The sequence below is a fragment of the Andrena cerasifolii genome, unplaced genomic scaffold, assembly GCF_050908995.1.
Source record: "Andrena cerasifolii isolate SP2316 unplaced genomic scaffold, iyAndCera1_principal scaffold0399, whole genome shotgun sequence".
Classification (NCBI taxonomy): Eukaryota; Metazoa; Arthropoda; class Insecta; order Hymenoptera; family Andrenidae; genus Andrena; species Andrena cerasifolii.
Genome location: NW_027485292.1, coordinates 2,109 through 24,142, shown reverse-complemented (window position 1 = coordinate 24,142; position 22,034 = coordinate 2,109). Strand labels below are relative to the sequence as shown.

The 22,034-nt window shown below is 43.5% G+C and overlaps 1 protein-coding gene across 1 annotated transcript; it reads left to right on the top strand.

Annotated features, from left to right (window-relative positions):
• Positions 1 to 2,298: 2,298 nt before the first annotated feature.
• Positions 2,299 to 10,038, top strand: LOC143378121 (uncharacterized; the record flags this gene model as incomplete). The annotated part of the gene is made up of 2 exons (XM_076829948.1): positions 2,299 to 2,994; positions 8,472 to 10,038. Coding segments are annotated over exons 1-2 (1,587 nt in total), but the record flags the coding sequence as incomplete, so codon positions are not given.
• Between the last annotated feature and the right edge of the window lie 11,996 nt (positions 10,039 to 22,034).

The window sequence follows — 22,034 nt, the reverse complement described above, 5'->3', positions numbered from 1 at the left end:
TTAAAGTTGCAAATAAGAGGGGCAGGCCTTTCAAGAGGCGTTCGAAAATTCTGCGTCTCTTCGTTAAACAGTCACTGTCTCGAAACACCTGCGCCACTTCTCGCTTTTTGATTTGCTCTCTAGAGACGTTACTTTGTTCCATCTCTTTCAACGGCATGTTGTCCTGTTACAAAGCTCAATTTTGTGTATTCTCGAAATTTTCGCCAGATTTTGGCCAATATATCAGGAGAAAATGAAGTGGAAAGAGGTATACTAAATTTCAGCTTCAAAGCGATCGCCTTAAAGTTGCAAATAAGAGGCGCAGGTCTTTCAAGAGGCGTTCGAAAATTCTGCGTCTCTTCGTTAAACAGTCACTGTCTCCAAACATCTGCGCATCTTCTCGCTCTTTGATTTGCTCTCCGGAGACGTTACTTTGTTCCATCTCTTTCGACGGCATGTTCTCCTGTTACAAAGCTCAATTTTGTGTATTCTCGAAATTTTCGCCAGATTTTGGCCAATATATCAGGAGAACATGAAGTGGAAAGTGGTATACTAAATTTCAGCTTCAAAGGGATCGCCTTAAAGTTGCAAATAAGAGGCGCAGGTCTTTCAAGAGGCCTTCGAAAATTCTGCGTGTCTTCGTTAAACAGTCACTGTCTCGAAATATCTGCGCCACTTCTCGCTCCTTGATTTGCTCTCCGGAGACGTTACATTGTTCCATCTCTTTCGACGGCATGTTCTCCTATTACAAAGCCCAATTTTGTGCATTCTGAAAATTTTCGCCAGATTTTGGCCAATATATCAGGAGAACATGAAGTGGAAAGTGGTATACAAAATTTCAGCTTCAAAGGCATCGCCTTAAAGTTGCAAATAAGAGGCGCAGGCCTTTCCAGAGGCGTTCGAAAATTCTGCGTGTCTTCGTTAAACAGTCAATGTCTCCAAACATCTGCGCATCTTCTCGCTCTTTGATTTGCTCTCCGGAGACGTTACTTTGTTCCATCTCTTTCGACGGCATGTTCTCTTGTTACAAAGCTCAATTTTGTGTATTCTCGAAATTTTCGCCAGATTTTGGCCAATATATCAGGAGAAAATGAAGTGGAAAGAGGTATACTAAATTTCAGCTTCAAAGGCATCGCCTTAAAGTTGCAAATAAGAGGCGCAGGCCTTGCAAGAGGCGTTCGAAAATTCTGCGTGTCTTCGTTAAACAGTCACTGTCTCGAAATATCTGCGCCACTTCTCGCTCTTTGATTTGCTCTCCGGAGACGTTACTTTGTTCCATCTCTTTCAACGGCATGTTGTCCTGTTACAAAGCTCAATTTTGTGTATTCTCGAAATTTTCGCCAGATTTTGGCCAATATATCAGGAGAAAATGCAGTGGAACGAGGTATACTAAATTTCTGCTTTAAAGGCATCGCCTTAAAGTTGCAAATAAGAGGCGCAGGCCTTTCCAGAGGCGTTCGAAAATTCTGCGTGTCTTCGTTAAACAGTCACTGTCTCCAAACATCTGCGCATCTTCTCGCTCTTTGATTTGCTCTCCGGAGACGTTACTTTGTTCCATCTCTTTCGACGGCATGTTCTCCTGTTACAAAGCTCAATTTTGTGTATTCTCGAAATTTTCGCCAGATTTTGGCCAATATATCAGGAGAAAATGAAGTGGAAAGAGGTATACTAAATTTCAGCTTCAAAGGGATCGCCTTAAAGTTGCAAATAAGAGGCACAGGTCTTTCAAGAGGCGTTCGAAAATTCTGCGGGTCTTCGTTAAACAGTCACTGTCTCAAAATATCTGCGCCACTTCTCGCTCCTTGATTTGCTCTCCGGAGACGTTACATTGTTCCATCTCTTTCGACGGCATGTTCTCCTATTACAAAGCCCAATTTTGTGCATTCTGAAAATTTTGGCCAGATTTTGGCCAATATATCAGGAGAACATGAAGTGGAAAGTGGTATACAAAATTTCAGCTTCAAAGGCATCGCCTTAAAGTTGCAAATAAGAGGCGCAGGCCTTGCAAGAGGCGTTCGAAAATTCTGCGTCTTGTTGTGCCCAGGCAACGCCCAAGCACACGTGTCACGCGACATATTATACTTCATATTAACCATTATACTACTCCAGAACGTTCGAGACGTTCCTAAGCAAAATCAGTTGCGAGGCAAAGCGCGAAACTACAAAATCAGCGAAATTGCGAGCGTTGCAACGTGACCATGCACGGCAACGCGAAGCGACGGCACCACGCCCAATTGCGCAATAAAAACCGATTTGCCGCCGCAAATCGGAGAGACTCTAGAGCCGACTCTCGACCAGTTAACACGGTTAATTCCTACTTGTACACTCCGGTCTAGTTTAAGTGTTTTTGAATAAAGACTTAGTCTTTGGGTTTAATCACACTTGGTGTAGTTCATCCGGTGGATTCTCATCCTTTAATCACTCCCGAACCCACGATTACGCCAGATCCCGTACCAGCCTTGCGAGCCATCACGCAGGGCACAACAAAATTGGTGGCAGCGGTGGGATCTGCATCGTAAAGATTTTACCGAGCCTTGACGCAACCGATTGATCGACGTCGACTGAGGTTGAACTACCTCCGACAAGATTATTGGATCATCGCAATCTCGTAGGCCAAAACAGGCCATCGTCGCTACCGAGGTAGCACAGAGGACCGAGGAACGGCCTTTGAGAAGACGTTCGACGCAGTCCGAACGACGACGAGCCTGGTGTCGAGTAAAATCAGCCTGAGAGTGAACGGGTGAAACTACCGTCTATCAAACACCAAATCCATCTACGAGGACGTCACTGATCTGAGGATCAGGACGCACGAGAGGACTTGGAGACCGAGGAACCTGTAGGAGCCGCACCTGAAGGACGGACGGAGAGCCGTTCACGGGAAGCAGCCGTCGGAGCACGCAGCGAACAGCTGTACGAATCGACCTTGCTGGGTCCAGTTTCAGCTTATCACCGCCGTTGGTTCACAGACGAGAGGACGCCTGACCGAGCCGACGACATGTGGTTGCGAGCAGCCTTGTGAGTAACAGAATAGCGCAAACGTACATATTGTAAACCAGAGTCCTATATAAAAATAGAAACGGTACATGCATGTCTATAGAAGAAGAACGCGCAAATCGATTCAAACTCCCGGGTCAAAGAAGTTTGTCGAGATCATTCGAATCATTTTTCACTAAAAAGCTAACTTTCGAACGCGAAGAATTAGACCTTCTACCTTCTATAGACCATCCAAGATCGTCTCGCCGAACACTTCGACCGCCGCCGTTGCGACTAAGCGTTAGAAAAGACGACGATTCAAGTGCCGAATCGTCTCCGGAAAACTTTGTAACACCGAATAGAGAATACCCGATCGTGCTAGCGGATTTTAGTTTGTTGGACATAGAAGGAACAGAAGAAAGCGAAATGTCGCTAAACGCGGGAAGTAGCCTCCCGGTACCAAACGTAAAATTATTATCTACCGCGCTGTCGTTAGTGGACAAATTCGTAGGAAAATCGTCAGACGAACTTGCAGAATTTTTGAAGTCTTATACAAGCGCCTCGGAGTTTGTCCCCGCGAATGAATTGCCACGATTCTTGAAAACAGTGATAGGTACAAAAATTAAAGGCAAAGCAGCCAAGGTATTAGAGTACAAAGATATAGATACTTTCGATAAATTAAAGGACATCTTAACTTCACTATTCGTAGACAAAAGATCAATAGGAGCAGTTGGAGCAGAGTTTCATGCCTGCCACCAACGAGAAGGCGAAAGCGTAAAATTATTCGCGTGTAGAGTAGAAGAATTAGCTGGGGAATTATCGGAACTATCGGTAAAACCAGGGAACAGCGACGAAGTAAATAACGCGTTAACAGAATCAGTGCAAGAACGCGCCCTCGATGTTTTCACCCTCGGGTTGAATTTAAAACTGAGAACGATCATAAGGTCTCGAAATTACGCAACGCTAAATGCAGCTATCGCCGCAGCTATAGAGGAGGAACAAGCGATGGGTCTAAACACCTCGCGAAATTTTAGGAAGCTCGATGATCAACCCAAAAGAAGAGAAGGATCTAACGTACCGCGCTGCGAACGCTGCAATAAATTAGGGCATTTGGCGAGGAATTGCTATACGCGATTAAGCATGCCGCGAATAAACTATCAGCCGCAACAGACGCACATAAAAAGGGAAGTACAGCGCGTCACAGTAGTCTGCCACTATTGCAAGAAACCAGGACACCAAATCAGGGAATGCAGGGCCAGAGAAAGGGCAAACGAACGAGAAAATAGACCGCGCTATACAAACACGAGTTACAGGCGCGACGACTCTAGACAGAATTTTAGCAGAACTCCGGGCCGAGAATCACATAGCGGGAATCGAGATTACCCAAACACGGGCCACGGGACAACCGACGATAGACAGACTAACACAGGGCCTAGAGTGGATTCGTATCGAGCGAATCTAGTAATGACTTCCAAAATAGAAAACACCGTCGAAATCAGAGCATCAGAACTAGTAAAAGGAAAAGCGAGCCTGCTAGTCGACACCGGTGCCGATATTACACTAATAAAGATAGGGAAGGTGCTGGGCGACGTCCACGCCCAAGACGAAATAGTGTCCTTGCGAGGAATAGCCCCAATGGAAATCAAAACGCTGTGCCTAATACAATTAAACGTAGAGGTCGGAAACAAACTCATAACGCATCCCTGTCGGTTAGTGAGAGATGACTTCCCATTAGAAGCAGACGGAATTCTGGGACAAGATTTCATGACTAAGCACGACGTATGCATTCGGGCAAATCAAGGAATAGAATTGTACGGAACACGGTTCCCCTACTCTGGAGGAGGCAACGTAACATTAAAACCGCGATCAGAAACAATTCTCTTAGCCAAAACGACGGAAAAAGGAGAAGGAATAGTAGAGGGACAGCCGATCAAGCCAGGAATACTCATAGGGAACTCATTAACGATAGGCAATGACGGAAAATGCATAATAAGCATAATGAACACCACAGCAGACGAAGTTCTTATCAGTACACCGACCGTGACATTAGAATCACTGACGAGCGAAAACGTTGACCCGACGGACGCGACCTGCGACAAAGATCGCGACACGCCGACACATATGGTACACGCTATACACGGGAGCAATAGAATGCAAATCTTGCGCGAAAGCCTCAGGACCGAACACTTAAATAGCGAAGAAAAAACCAGCTTACTCGAGCTCTGCGAAAAATACAATGAAATATTCGGATTAGAAGGAGACAAACTAGGATACTCCAAAAAAGCGGAACACTCAATTACTCTAACCCAAGGTACTAAACCTATATACGTGAAGCCGTATAGACTACCTCAAGCGCATACGGAAGAAGTAGATAAACAAGTTCAGGAAATGGTAAAAGAAGGAATAATTAGACCAAGCGCCAGCCAATGGAACGCTCCCTTGCTAGTAGTCCCGAAAAAACCAGATGCTACAGGTAAACGCAGGCTAAGAGTGGTAGTAGATTTCAGAAAGGTAAACGACGCGACGATAGGCGATTCGTATCCCTTGCCGAATATAACAGATATTTTAGATCAATTAGGCGGAGCAAAATATTTCTCAACCTTAGATTTAGCTTCAGGGTTCCATCAAATAGCTATGAAGGAGGAAGATCGTGAAAAAACCGCATTCTCGACGCCATACGGACATTTCGAGTATAATAGAATGCCATTTGGGCTTAAAAACGCTCCCGCGACATTTCAAAGGTTAATGAACACCGTACTGTCAGGCTTACAGGGAATAAAATGTTTCGTGTATTTAGACGACATAGTCGTCTACGGACGCTCATTGAAGGAGCACCAAGAACGATTAGAACTCGTATTCGAACGCATACAAGAAAGTGGCCTAAAACTTCAACCCAACAAGTGCGAATTCCTACGCAAAGAAACAATATACCTAGGACACATAATAACCGAAAACGGCATCAAGCCAGACCCATCTAAACTAGAAGCTGTCCGAAGCTTCCCGGTACCTAAAGGAATAAAAGACGTGCAATCCTTTTTAGGCCTAGCTGGATATTATAGGAGATTCATAGCGGAGTTTTCACAGATTGCAAAACCTTTGACACAACTGTTAAAGAAAGACCAAGCATTCAGATGGACTGCACAGGAGCAGGAAGCTCTCGAGATTCTAAAAGAAAAATTAACGACAGCACCAGTATTGCAATATCCAGATTTCTCAAAACCGTTTGTTCTAACAACAGACGCTTCCGGAAAAGCGATAGGAGCAGTATTATCGCAAGGAAAAATAGGACAAGATTTGCCAATAGCGTACGCGAGTAGAGTATTGAATAAGGCGGAAGAGAATTATAGCACCATCGAAAAGGAATTGTTAGCCATCGTATGGGCAACGCAACACTTCAGACCATACGTATACGGCACTAAATTCAAAATCGTGACGGACCATAAGCCACTCACTTGGCTTTTCAACGTAAAGGACCCCGGTTCTAGATTAATGAGATGGAAGTTGAAATTAGCAGAATACGACTATAGCATCGATTATAAGGCCGGAAAAACGAATAGGAACGCGGACGCCCTTAGCAGAATGTTCGCGATAACGCGCGGAGTGAAACAAAAGATCGACAACGAAACAATAGCCGGCGCCAGCGAAGACGACAGTGAACAAGAGAAGCCCCGATCGAATGGAGAAACGGACAACGCAACATACACGGAGGACGAAAAACTTCGAGTGCTACGCGAATTCCACGACACACCTCTGGGTGGACACTTAGGGGTAAAACGGACCCTAGAACGCATAAAATTAAATCATTCGTGGCCAGGAATGCGACAAGACGTAGAAAAGTACATCTCTAGATGTGAAAAATGCCAAAGAAATAAGCTATCGAGAATAACCAAAGCCCCCATGGTTATTACAGACACTCCCACGGAACCATTCGAGAAATGCGCACTAGACATCGTAGGACCTTTACCCGAGACCGGCAGACGAAACAAATACATATTAACCTTTCAAGATCTTTTAACCAAATTCAGTAAGGCCATACCCCTCGAGAACCAAGAAGCGGATACCGTAGCTAGAGAATTCGTTACTAAAATAATTTGCGAATACGGCATTCCGCAGCGAGTACTAACAGATCAAGGAACTAATTTTCTAAGCCAAGTCTTTAAAAACGTATGTAGGTTACTAAAAATCGACAAAATCCAAACTACAGCCTACCACCCCCAATCGAACGGAGCGCTAGAAAGAAGCCACCGCACGCTGGCAGAATATTTAAAGAACTATATCGCAGAAGACCAGACTGACTGGGATGAATGGCTACCGTACGCGATGTTCACATACAATACTACCCCTCACACGTCTACTAGCTACACGCCCTACGAACTCGTTTTCGGAAGACAAGCTTCCTTACCAACCTCATTAAACCAAGCACCGCAACTAACATACACCTACGACAAATACGCTGAAGAATTACGCGAAAGACTACGGTCCACGAATAGCATCGCGCGCGAAACTATAGAGATCAATAAGGACAAGTCAAAAAGGCAATATGATAAAAGGACAGCTAACAAATTTTTCAAAATTGGGGAGCAAGTACTCCTACACGACGAGACAGTGAGACGCGGACGATCGAAAAAACTAACACCCGCGTGGATAGGACCCTACTCAATTCAAAACACGCACGACAATAATAACTACACCATAGGAAAGGGACGAAAAACGCGCCGCGTACACGCAAACCGGTTAAAACACTTCATAGAATAGGACAGGAACAAGGAAACGGTCGCAGTAGTGAAGGAAAGTAACGGTACGCAGACAAACTATTGAAAAAAAAAGGAGGAGAAAAAATTTATTCAATTTAGGATATATGAGTCCAAATTAATATGTGTGTGTGTCACCCCCCCCCCCCCCCCCCAAGCGCGCCTATAATAGAAACCACGGACCTGGCCGCGTGAAGGGTTCCGGAAAACGATCGCCATGACGTTCTGGAACAATAACCAGACGCGGAATAACCAAAATAGAAAATTGCACTAGAAACAAAAAACACCTAACCGACAAAAACATTTGATACTCACCGTAAAGTGCCCGTATCCCCCACGCGTCCTCCGCGTCCAACCATTCAGCATTTTCGGCGGCGATTTGACGCCGCGCCGAGCGGTACTCCCGCACCGCCCGCCTGTACCCAATACTCATAAACCCGGACGGCGCCGGATATTCCAAAGACTAAAAATTTAAGAAAAGAGGAAACCAATTATAAAAACCCTACGCACTTCCACCAAAACACAAAACACCCAACAACTTGCACTAAACGTACCAGTAAAAACAGCGCGAGCTCGCGAGGAAGGCTTAAGAAACGCAACATGATGTCGCAACTGATCACAACGGAATGAGAAGCGACGAGACAATCGAGTCTCTTGCAAGGAAGAACTGCCTTACGTTAACAAAATTTTATCTCGCGCACGCAAGACAAGAGACTTCGCGACGAACAGAAAGATGCGTCGACTACACCTCGACATTATATTTTACAGGATTACCGTCCTACAATTGACGACACTACTCATAGGAGGAACAACCCCCGACACAGACTTCGCTATAAAAGAATTTCAAGATCACCCGGGCATTTACTTCGAAAACTTAGGCGATCTACAGATTTACCGGGATAGTTGGAAACTAATACTACACTTAGACATATCGTACATTTACCGACGCGAATCAAATCTCCAGGCAGCACTATATGACATACTTGCTCAGTGTAAAACACCTTCTACTAATAACTTACAAAAATTCTGTAAAACGTTTGGCACGAAAATTCAAAGCAAAGTAGACCGCGTAACCAAATTCCTTACTTACGTCCAACAAACCATAAGCTCCGCACCAAAACAGCGTCGCGGGCTAATAGACGGATTAGGTTACATAGGCAAATCACTCTTCGGACTAATGGATTCCGAAGACAGAAAGATAATCAACGACCAAATAGGCTTCTTAAAAAGACAAGACAGTAGATTAAAGAATACAATCAAAGGGCAAATGCAAATTGTAAGAGCTAACGCCGAACTTCTAAATGAAACTATACACAACGTACAAGAAAATGAAAAAACCCTTTTAAACGCAACTTGGCAAATTCAATACTTACTACAACAGACGACTGACATTACTAGATTTCGAGAGACAATAGACGAAAACCTCATACTAATAAATAGCGTCGCGGAAACACTCCTGCGTGACACACAAGACTTGTTAGAATTCATAATGGATATAAAGAAAGGAGTCCTTAACCCACAATTAATGCCACCGGCACAAATCATAACATACCTCACTTCAGCACTCGCTCACATCCCGCAAGGATTAGACTTCCCGATCGGAATAAAACTAGAAAATATGCACGTCCTATACGACATCCTTACACTTTCCGCATTTTCGGATACGAAATCAATTACCGTAGTACTAGATATCCCATTGTTGAGCGCAAAGAAATTCAAATTAAGCAAGGTACACCCGGTACCCACAAAGGTAAACGATTCGTTCTACGCGTATATAGAACCCCTCGACTCATACGTGGTACTCGACACCTCGGTGCAAGATTACATACAACTAAGCAAACAAGACCTAACAGAATGTAAAACTATAAACGAGCTATATCTCTGCACCTCAAACCATCCAATGTTCAAAGCGATACCATACGGACCCTGCGAAGTACAGTTGTACACAAAATTGACGCAAAAACCGAACAATTGTAAAATACGAATCATGACACTGAAACACACGATCCTGATAGAATTACAACAACCGGGCACATGGATTTATATCGCACCGAAACAAATACAACTAGCAGTAACCTGCGGCGATAAAAACACAAACATGTATAGTATTAAGGACTCTGGTATAATAACGATAAGAAATAAATGTACTATCACTACCGCCGAATTTACGATAGAAACCGGAAAACAATACGGAATAGAAAAAACATGGAACTACTTACCTGGTTACAATTTGACACTAGACGAAATTACGTTTCCACAGACCACTGTAAATTCGTACCGACATACCAATTTTGAACTTAAAAGAATAATCAGACACCCGGAAGAATTAAATAAAGTTAGTAAAAAATTAGAAGACTTACAAAACGATTTAGAAAAACCCGAGATTATACCAACCGAGTATCACTATAGCTTCTTTACACTATCCTCTGTGACGGGATTTATCACAACTACACTATGTATGTTCGCACTTTACAAATGCATTGTACGCTGCAAAGCAAAAACACCACGACACTGTACCACAGACAACACGAGTCGCGACAAAACAACACAAAAACCCGAAGCGATAATCAAAATAGTTAGTAAGGAGGAAACGTCTTCCACTAATTCTCTTTAAAATATACCATTATAAGCTAGTTAAGAAAAACCACATGTAAGTCGATGATAACCAATCCAACCATTACGAGTTTTGGGATTTCCCTAAGATAGTTTATCATCGGCAGAAAAAGCTATGGCTTTTCCTCCCCAAGGGGGGAGGGATGTTGTGCCCAGGCAACGCCCAAGCACACGTGTCACGCGACATATTATACTTCATATTAACCATTATACTACTCCAGAACGTTCGAGACGTTCCTAAGCAAAATCAGTTGCGAGGCAAAGCGCGAAACTACAAAATCAGCGAAATTGCGAGCGTTGCAACGTGACCATGCACGGCAACGCGAAGCGACGGCACCACGCCCAATAGCGCAATAAAAACCGATTTGCCGCCGCAAATCGGAGAGACTCTAGAGCCGACTCTCGACCAGTTAACACGGTTAATTCCTACTTGTACACTCCGGTCTAGTTTAAGTGTTTTTGAATAAAGACTTAGTCTTTGGGTTTAATCACACTTGGTGTAGTTCATCCGGTGGATTCTCATCCTTTAATCACTCCCGAACCCACGATTACGCCAGATCCCGTACCAGCCTTGCGAGCCATCACGCAGGGCACAACAGTCTCTTCGTTAAACAGTCACTGTCTCCAAACATCTGCGCATCTTCTCGCTCTTTGATTTGCTCTCCGGAGACGTTACTTTGTTCCATCTCTTTCGACGGCATGTTCTCCTGTTACAAAGCTCAATTTTGTGTATTCTCGAAATTTTCGCCAGATTTTGGCCAATATATCAGGAGAAAATGAAGTGGAAAGAGGTATACTAAATTTCAGCTTCAAAGGGATCGCCTTAAAGTTGCAAATAAGAGGCGCAGGTCTTTCAAGAGGCGTTCGAAAATTCTGCGTGTCTTCGTTAAACAGTCACTGTCTCGAAATATCTGCGCCACTTCTCGCTCCTTGATTTGCTCTCCGGAGACGTTACTTTGTGCCATCTCTTTCGACGGCATGTTCTCCTATTACAAAGCCCAATTTTGTGCATTTTGAAAATTTTCGCCAGATTTTGGCCAATATATCAGGGGAAAATGAAGTGGAAAAGGTATACTAAATTTCAGCTTCAAAGGCATCGCCTTAAAGTTGCAAATAAGAGGTGCAGGCCTTTCAAGAGGCGTTCGAAAATTCTGCGTCTCGTTGTTAAACAATCACTGTCTCGAAACACCTGCGCCACTTCTCGCTCTTTGATTTGCTCTCCGGAGACGTTACTTTGTGCCATCTCTTTCGACGGCATGTTCTCCTGTTACAAAGCCCAATTTTGTGCATTCTGAAAATTTTCGCCAGATTTTGGCCAATATATCAGGAGAACATGAAGTGGAAAGAGGTATACTAAATTTCAGCTTCAAAGGCATCGCCTTAAAGTTGCAAATAAGAGGCGCAGGCCTTGCAAGAGGCGTTCGAAAATTCTGCGTCTCTTCGTTAAACAGTCACTGTCTCGAAACATCTGCGCCTCTTCTCGCTCTTTGATTTGCTCTCCGGAGACGTTACTTTGTGCCATCTCTTTCGACGGCATGTTCTCCTGTTACAAAGCCCAATTTTGTGCATTCTGAAAATTTTCTCCAGATTTTGGCCAATATATCAGGAGAACATGAAGTGGAAAGGGGTATACTAAATTTCAGCTTCAAAGGCATCGCCTTAAAGTTGCAAATAAGAGGCGCAGGCATTTCAAGAGGCGTTCGAAAATTCTGCGTCTCTTCGTCAAACAGTAACTGTCTCCAAACATCTGCGCATCTTCTCGCTCTTTGATTTGCTCTCCGGAGACGTTACTTTCTGCCATCTCTTTCGACGGCATGTTCTCCTGTTACAAAGCCCAATTTTGTGCATTCTGAAAATTTTCGCCAGATTTTGGCCAATATATCAGGAGAACATGAAGTGGAAAGAGGTATACTAAATTTCAGCTTCAAAGGCATCGCCTTAAAGTTGCAAATAAGAGGCGCAGGCATTTCAAGAGGCGTTCGAAAATTCTGCGTCTCTTCGTTACACAGTCACTGTCTGGAAATATCTGCGCCACTTCTCGCTCTTTGATTTGCTCTCCGGAGACGTTACTTTGTTCCATCTCTTTCGACGGCATGTTCTCCTGTTACAAAGCTCAATTTTGTGTATTCTCGATATTTTCGCCAGATTTTGGCCAATATATCTGGAGAAAATGAAGTGGAAAGAGGTATACTAAATTTCTGCTTTCAAGGCATCGCCTTAAAGTTGCAAATAAGAGGCGCAGGCCTTTCAAGAGGCGTTCGAAAATGCTGCGTCTCTTCGTTAAACAGTCACTGTCTCGAAACACCTGCGCCACTTCTCGCTCTTTGATTTGCTCTCCAGAGACGTTACATTGTTCCATCTCTTTCGACGGCATGTTCTCCTGTTACAAAGCCCAATTTTGTGCATTCTGAAAATTTTCGCCAGATTTTGACCAATATATCAAGAGAACATGAAGTGGAAAGAGGTATACTAAATTTCAGCTTCAAAGGCATCGCCTTAAAGTTGCAAATAAGAGGCGCAGGCCTTTCAAGAGGCGTTCGAAAATTCTGCGTCTCGTTGTTAAACAATCACTGTCTCGAAACACCTGCGCCACTTCTCGCTCTTTGATTTGCTCTCCAGAGACGTTACTTTGTTCCATCTCTTTCAACGGCATGTTGTCCTGTTACAAAGCACAATTTTGTGTATTCTCGAAATTTTCGCCAGATTTTGGCAAATATATCTGGAGAAAATGAAGTGGAAAGAGGTATACTAAATTTCTGCTTTAAAGGCATCGCCTTAAAGTTGCAAATAAGAGGCGCAGGTCTTTCAAGAGGCGTTCGAAAATTCTGCGTCTCTTCGTTAAACAGTCACTGTCTCGAAACATCTGCGCCACTTCTCGCTCTTTGATTTGCTCTCCGGAGACGTTACTTTGTTCCATCTCTTTCGACGGCATGTTCTCCTATTACAAAGCCCAATTTTGTGCATTTTGAAAATTTTCGCCAGATTTTGGCCAATATATCAGGGGAAAATGAAGTGGAAAAGGTATACTAAATTTCAGCTTCAAAGGCATCGCCTTAAAGTTGCAAATAAGAGGTGCAGGCCTTTCAAGAGGCGTTCGAAAATTCTGCGTCTCGTTGTTAAACAATCACTGTCTCGAAACACCTGCGCCACTTCTCGCTCTTTGATTTGCTCTCCGGAGACGTTACTTTGTGCCATCTCTTTCGACGGCATGTTCTCCTGTTACAAAGCCCAATTTTGTGTATTCTCGAAATTTTCGCCAGATTTTGGCCAATATATCAGGAGAAAATGAAGTGGAAAGAGGTATACTAAATTTCAGCTTCAAAGGGATCGCCTTAAAGTTGCAAATATGAGGCGCAGGTCTTTCAAGAGGCGTTCGAAAATTCTGCGTGTCTTCGTTAAACAGTCACTGCCTCGAAATATCTGCGCCACTTCTCGCTCTTTGATTTGCTCTCCGGAGACGTTACATTGTTCCATCTCTTTCGACGGCATGTTCTCCTATTACAAAGCCCAATTTTGTGCATTCTGAAAATTTTCGCCAGATTTTGGCCAATATATCAGGAGAACATGAAGTGGAAAGTGGTATACAAAATTTCAGCTTCAAAGGCATCGCCTTAAAGTTGCAAATAAGAGGCGCAGGCCTTGCAAGAGGCGTTCGAAAATTCTGCGTCTCTTCGTTAAACAGTCACTGTCTCCAAACATATGCGCATCTTCTCGCTCTTTGATTTGCTCTCCGGAGACGTTACTTTGTGCCATCTCTTTCGACGGCATGTTCTCCTGTTACAAAGCCCAATTTTGTGCATTCTGAAAATTTTCGCCAGATTTTGGCCAATATATCAGGAGAACATGAAGTGGAAAGAGGTATACTAAATTTCTGCTTTAAAGGCATCGCCTTAAAGTTGCAAATAAGAGGCGCAGGCCTTTCAAGAGGCGTTCGAAAATTCTGCGTGTCTTCGTTAAACTGTCACTGTCTCGAAACATCTGCGCCACTTCTCGCTCTTTGATTTGCTCTCCGGAGACGTTACTTTGTTCCATCTCTTTCGACGGCATGTTCTCCTATTACAAAGCCCAATTTTGTGCATTTTGAAAATTTTCGCCAGATTTTGGCCAATATATCAGGGGAAAATGAAGTGGAAAAGGTATACTAAATTTCAGCTTCAAAGGCATCGCCTTAAAGTTGCAAATAAGAGGTGCAGGCCTTTCAAGAGGCGTTCGAAAATTCTGCGTCTCGTTGTTAAACAATCACTGTCTCGAAACACCTGCGCCACTTCTCGCTCTTTGATTTGCTCTCCGGAGACGTTACTTTGTGCCATCTCTTTCGACGGCATGTTCTCCTGTTACAAAGCCCAATTTTGTGCATTCTGAAAATTTTCGCCAGATTTTGGCCAATATATCAGGAGAACATGAAGTGGAAAGAGGTATACTAAATTTCAGCTTCAAAGGCATCGCCTTAAAGTTGCAAATAAGAGGCACAGGCCTTGCAAGAGGCGTTCGAAAATTCTGCGTCTCTTCGTTAAACAGTCACTGTCTCGAAACATCTGCGCCTCTTCTCGCTCTTTGATTTGCTCTCCGGAGACGTTACTTTGTGCCATCTCTTTCGACGGCATGTTCTCCTGTTACAAAGCCCAATTTTGTGCATTCTGAAAATTTTCTCCAGATTTTGGCCAATATATCAGGAGAACATGAAGTGGAAAGGGGTATACTAAATTTCAGCTTCAAAGGCATCGCCTTAAAGTTGCAAATAAGAGGCGCAGGCATTTCAAGAGGCGTTCGAAAATTCTGCGTCTCTTCGTTAAACAGTCACTGTCTCGAAACACCTGCGCCACTTCTCGCTCTTTGATTTGCTCTCCGGAGACGTTACATTGTTCCATCTCTTTCGACGGCATGTTCTCCTATTACAAAGCCCAATTTTGTGCATTCTGAAAATTTTCGCCAGATTTTGGCCAATATATCAGGAGAACATGAAGTGGAAAGTGGTATACAAAATTTCAGCTTCAAAGGCATCGCCTTAAAGTTGCAAATAAGAGGCGCAGGCCTTGCAAGAGGCGTTTGAAAATTCTGCGTCTCTTCGTCAAACAGTCACTGTCTCCAAACATCTGCGCATCTTCTCGCTCTTTGATTTGCTCTCCGGAGACGTTACTTTCTGCCATCTCTTTCGACGGCATGTTCTCCTGTTACAAAGCCCAATTTTGTGCATTCTGAAAATTTTCGCCAGATTTTGGCCAATATATCAGGAGAACATGAAGTGGAAAGAGGTATACTAAATTTCAGCTTCAAAGGCATCGCCTTAAAGTTGCAAATAAGAGGCGCAGGCATTTCAAGAGGCGTTCGAAAATTCTGCGTCTCTTCGTTAAACAGTCACTGTCTCGAAACACCTGCGCCACTTCTCGCTCTTTGATTTGCTCTCCGGAGACGTTACATTGTTCCATCTCTTTCGACGGCATGTTCTCCTATTACAAAGCCCAATTTTGTGCATTCTGAAAATTTTCGCCAGATTTTGGCCAATATATCAGGAGAACATGAAGTGGAAAGTGGTATACAAAATTTCAGCTTCAAAGGCATCGCCTTAAAGTTGCAAATAAGAGGCGCAGGCCTTGCAAGAGGCGTTCGAAAATTCTGCGTCTCTTCGTTAAACAGTCACTGTCTCGAAACATCTGCGCCTCTTCTCGCTCTTTGATTTGCTCTCCGGAGACGTTACTTTGTGCCATCTCTTTCGACGGCATGTTCTCCTATTACAAAGCCCAATTTTGTGCATTCTGAAAATTTTCGCCAGATTTTGGCCAATATATCAGGAGAACATGAAGTGGAAAGTGGTATACAAAATTTCAGCTTCAAAGGCATCGCCTTAAAGTTGCAAATAAGAGGCGCAGGCCTTGCAAGAGGCGTTCGAAAATTCTGCGTCTCTTCGTTAAACAGTCACTGTCTCCAAACATATGCGCATCTTCTCGCTCTTTGATTTGCTCTCCGGAGACGTTACTTTGTGCCATCTCTTTCGACGGCATGTTCTCCTGTTACAAAGCCCAATTTTGTGCATTCTGAAAATTTTCGCCAGATTTTGGCCAATATATCAGGAGAACATGAAGTGGAAAGAGGTATACTAAATTTCTGCTTTAAAGGCATCGCCTTAAAGTTGCAAATAAGAGGCGCAGGCCTTTCAAGAGGCGTTCGAAAATTCTGCGTGTCTTCGTTAAACTGTCACTGTCTCGAAACATCTGCGCCACTTCTCGCTCTTTGATTTGCTCTCCGGAGACGTTACTTTGTTCCATCTCTTTCGACGGCATGTTCTCCTGTTACAAAGCCCAATTTTGTGTATTCTCGATATTTTCGCCAGATTTTGGCCAATATATCTGGAGAAAATGAAGTGGAAAGAGGTATACTAAATTTCTGCTTTCAAGGCATCGCCTTAAAGTTGCAAATAAGAGGCGCAGGCCTTTCAAGAGGCGTTCGAAAATGCTGCGTCTCTTCGTTAAACAGTCACTGTCTCGAAACACCTGCGCCACTTCTCGCTCTTTGATTTGCTCTCCAGAGACGTTACATTGTTCCATCTCTTTCGACGGCATGTTCTCCTGTTACAAAGCCCAATTTTGTGCATTCTGAAAATTTTCGCCAGATTTTGACCAATATATCAAGAGAACATGAAGTGGAAAGAGGTATACTAAATTTCAGCTTCAAAGGCATCGCCTTAAAGTTGCAAATAAGAGGCGCAGGCCTTTCAAGAGGCGTTCGAAAATTCTGCGTCTCGTTGTTAAACAATCACTGTCTCGAAACACCTGCGCCACTTCTCGCTCTTTGATTTGCTCTCCAGAGACGTTACTTTGTTCCATCTCTTTCAACGGCATGTTGTCCTGTTACAAAGCACAATTTTGTGTATTCTCGAAATTTTCGCCAGATTTTGGCAAATATATCTGGAGAAAATGAAGTGGAAAGAGGTATACTAAATTTCTGCTTTAAAGGCATCGCCTTAAAGTTGCAAATAAGAGGCGCAGGTCTTTCAAGAGGCGTTCGAAAATTCTGCGTCTCTTCGTTAAACAGTCACTGTCTCGAAACATCTGCGCCACTTCTCGCTCTTTGATTTGCTCTCCGGAGACGTTACTTTGTTCCATCTCTTTCGACGGCATGTTCTCCTATTACAAAGCCCAATTTTGTGCATTTTGAAAATTTTCGCCAGATTTTGGCCAATATATCAGGGGAAAATGAAGTGGAAAAGGTATACTAAATTTCAGCTTCAAAGGCATCGCCTTAAAGTTGCAAATAAGAGGTGCAGGCCTTTCAAGAGGCGTTCGAAAATTCTGCGTCTCGTTGTTAAACAATCACTGTCTCGAAACACCTGCGCCACTTCTCGCTCTTTGATTTGCTCTCCGGAGACGTTACTTTGTGCCATCTCTTTCGACGGCATGTTCTCCTGTTACAAAGCCCAATTTTGTGTATTCTCGAAATTTTCGCCAGATTTTGGCCAATATATCAGGAGAAAATGAAGTGGAAAGAGGTATACTAAATTTCAGCTTCAAAGGGATCGCCTTAAAGTTGCAAATATGAGGCGCAGGTCTTTCAAGAGGCGTTCGAAAATTCTGCGTGTCTTCGTTAAACAGTCACTGCCTCGAAATATCTGCGCCACTTCTCGCTCTTTGATTTGCTCTCCGGAGACGTTACATTGTTCCATCTCTTTCGACGGCATGTTCTCCTATTACAAAGCCCAATTTTGTGCATTCTGAAAATTTTCGCCAGATTTTGGCCAATATATCAGGAGAACATGAAGTGGAAAGTGGTATACAAAATTTCAGCTTCAAAGGCATCGCCTTAAAGTTGCAAATAAGAGGCGCAGGCCTTGCAAGAGGCGTTCGAAAATTCTGCGTCTCTTCGTTAAACAGTCACTGTCTCCAAACATATGCGCATCTTCTCGCTCTTTGATTTGCTCTCCGGAGACGTTACTTTGTGCCATCTCTTTCGACGGCATGTTCTCCTGTTACAAAGCCCAATTTTGTGCATTCTGAAAATTTTCGCCAGATTTTGGCCAATATATCAGGAGAACATGAAGTGGAAAGAGGTATACTAAATTTCTGCTTTAAAGGCATCGCCTTAAAGTTGCAAATAAGAGGCGCAGGCCTTTCAAGAGGCGTTCGAAAATTCTGCGTGTCTTCGTTAAACTGTCACTGTCTCGAAACATCTGCGCCACTTCTCGCTCTTTGATTTGCTCTCCGGAGACGTTACTTTGTTCCATCTCTTTCGACGGCATGTTCTCCTATTACAAAGCCCAATTTTGTGCATTTTGAAAATTTTCGCCAGATTTTGGCCAATATATCAGGGGAAAATGAAGTGGAAAAGGTATACTAAATTTCAGCTTCAAAGGCATCGCCTTAAAGTTGCAAATAAGAGGTGCAGGCCTTTCAAGAGGCGTTCGAAAATTCTGCGTCTCGTTGTTAAACAATCACTGTCTCGAAACACCTGCGCCACTTCTCGCTCTTTGATTTGCTCTCCGGAGACGTTACTTTGTGCCATCTCTTTCGACGGCATGTTCTCCTGTTACAAAGCCCAATTTTGTGCATTCTGAAAATTTTCGCCAGATTTTGGCCAATATATCAGGAGAACATGAAGTGGAAAGAGGTATACTAAATTTCAGCTTCAAAGGCATCGCCTTAAAGTTGCAAATAAGAGGCGCAGGCCTTGCAAGAGGCGTTCGAAAATTCTGCGTCTCTTCGTTAAACAGTCACTGTCTCGAAACATCTGCGCCTCTTCTCGCTCTTTGATTTGCTCTCCGGAGACGTTACTTTGTGCCATCTCTTTCGACGGCATGTTCTCCTGTTACAAAGCCCAATTTTGTGCATTCTGAAAATTTTCTCCAGATTTTGGCCAATATATCAGGAGAACATGAAGTGGAAAGGGGTATACTAAATTTCAGCTTCAAAGGCATCGCCTTAAAGTTGCAAATAAGAGGCGCAGGCATTTCAAGAGGCGTTCGAAAATTCTGCGTCTCTTCGTTAAACAGTCACTGTCTCGAAACACCTGCGCCACTTCTCGCTCTTTGATTTGCTCTCCGGAGACGTTACATTGTTCCATCTCTTTCGACGGCATGTTCTCCTATTACAAAGCCCAATTTTGTGCATTCTGAAAATTTTCGCCAGATTTTGGCCAATATATCAGGAGAACATGAAGTGGAAAGTGGTATACAAAATTTCAGCTTCAAAGGCATCGCCTTAAAGTTGCAAATAAGAGGCGCAGGCCTTGCAAGAGGCGTTTGAAAATTCTGCGTCTCTTCGTCAAACAGTCACTGTCTCCAAACATCTGCGCATCTTCTCGCTCTTTGATTTGCTCTCCGGAGACGTTACTTTCTGCCATCTCTTTCGACGGCATGTTCTCCTGTTACAAAGCCCAATTTTGTGCATTCTGAAAATTTTCGCCAGATTTTGGCCAATATATCAGGAGAACATGAAGTGGAAAGAGGTATACTAAATTTCAGCTTCAAAGGCATCGCCTTAAAGTTGCAAATAAGAGGCGCAGGCATTTCAAGAGGCGTTCGAAAATTCTGCGTCTCTTCGTTAAACAGTCACTGTCTCGAAACACCTGCGCCACTTCTCGCTCTTTGATTTGCTCTCCGGAGACGTTACATTGTTCCATCTCTTTCGACGGCATGTTCTCCTATTACAAAGCCCAATTTTGTGCATTCTGAAAATTTTCGCCAGATTTTGGCCAATATATCAGGAGAACATGAAGTGGAAAGTGGTATACAAAATTTCAGCTTCAAAGGCATCGCCTTAAAGTTGCAAATAAGAGGCGCAGGCCTTGCAAGAGGCGTTCGAAAATTCTGCGTCTCTTCGTTAAACAGTCACTGTCTCGAAACATCTGCGCCTCTTCTCGCTCTTTGATTTGCTCTCCGGAGACGTTACTTTGTGCCATCTCTTTCGACGGCATGTTCTCCTATTACAAAGCCCAATTTTGTGCATTCTGAAAATTTTCGCCAGATTTTGGCCAATATATCAGGAGAACATGAAGTGGAAAGTGGTATACAAAATTTCAGCTTCAAAGGCATCGCCTTAAAGTTGCAAATAAGAGGCGCAGGCCTTGCAAGAGGCGTTCGAAAATTCTGCGTCTCTTCGTTAAACAGTCACTGTCTCCAAACATATGCGCATCTTCTCGCTCTTTGATTTGCTCTCCGGAGACGTTACTTTGTGCCATCTCTTTCGACGGCATGTTCTCCTGTTACAAAGCCCAATTTTGTGCATTCTGAAAATTTTCGCCAGATTTTGGCCAATATATCAGGAGAACATGAAGTGGAAAGAGGTATACTAAATTTCTGCTTTAAAGGCATCGCCATAAAGTTGCAAATAAGAGGCGCAGGCCTTTCAAGAGGCGTTCGAAAATTCTGCGTGTCTTCGTTAAACTGTCACTGTCTCGAAACATCTGCGCCACTTCTCGCTCTTTGATTTGCTCTCCGGAGACGTTACTTTGTTCCATCTCTTTCGACGGCATGTTCTCCTATTACAAAGCCCAATTTTGTGCATTTTGAAAATTTTCGCCAGATTTTGGCCAATATATCAGGGGAAAATGAAGTGGAAAAGGTATACTAAATTTCAGCTTCAAAGGCATCGCCTTAAAGTTGCAAATAAGAGGTGCAGGCCTTTCAAGAGGCGTTCGAAAATTCTGCGTCTCGTTGTTAAACAATCACTGTCTCGAAACACCTGCGCCACTTCTCGCTCTTTGATTTGCTCTCCGGAGACGTTACTTTGTGCCATCTCTTTCGACGGCATGTTCTCCTGTTACAAAGCCCAATTTTGTGCATTCTGAAAATTTTCGCCAGATTTTGGCCAATATATCAGGAGAACATGAAGTGGAAAGAGGTATACTAAATTTCAGCTTCAAAGGCATCGCCTTAAAGTTGCAAATAAGAGGCGCAGGCCTTGCAAGAGGCGTTCGAAAATTCTGCGTCTCTTCGTTAAACAGTCACTGTCTCGAAACATCTGCGCCTCTTCTCGCTCTTTGATTTGCTCTCCGGAGACGTTACTTTGTGCCATCTCTTTCGACGGCATGTTCTCCTGTTACAAAGCCCAATTTTGTGCATTCTGAAAATTTTCTCCAGATTTTGGCCAATATATCAGGAGAACATGAAGTGGAAAGGGGTATACTAAATTTCAGCTTCAAAGGCATCGCCTTAAAGTTGCAAATAAGAGGCGCAGGCATTTCAAGAGGCGTTCGAAAATTCTGCGTCTCTTCGTTAAACAGTCACTGTCTCGAAACACCTGCGCCACTTCTCGCTCTTTGATTTGCTCTCCGGAGACGTTACATTGTTCCATCTCTTTCGACGGCATGTTCTCCTATTACAAAGCCCAATTTTGTGCATTCTGAAAATTTTCGCCAGATTTTGGCCAATATATCAGGAGAACATGAAGTGGAAAGTGGTATACAAAATTTCAGCTTCAAAGGCATCGCCTTAAAGTTGCAAATAAGAGGCGCAGGCCTTGCAAGAGGCGTTCGAAAATTCTGCGTCTCTTCGTCAAACAGTCACTGTCTCCAAACATCTGCGCATCTTCTCGCTCTTTGATTTGCTCTCCGGAGACGTTACTTTCTGCCATCTCTTTCGACGGCATGTTCTCCTGTTACAAAGCCCAATTTTGTGCATTCTGAAAATTTTCGCCAGATTTTGGCCAATATATCAGGAGAACATGAAGTGGAAAGAGGTATACTAAATTTCAGCTTCAAAGGCATCGCCTTAAAGTTGCAAATAAGAGG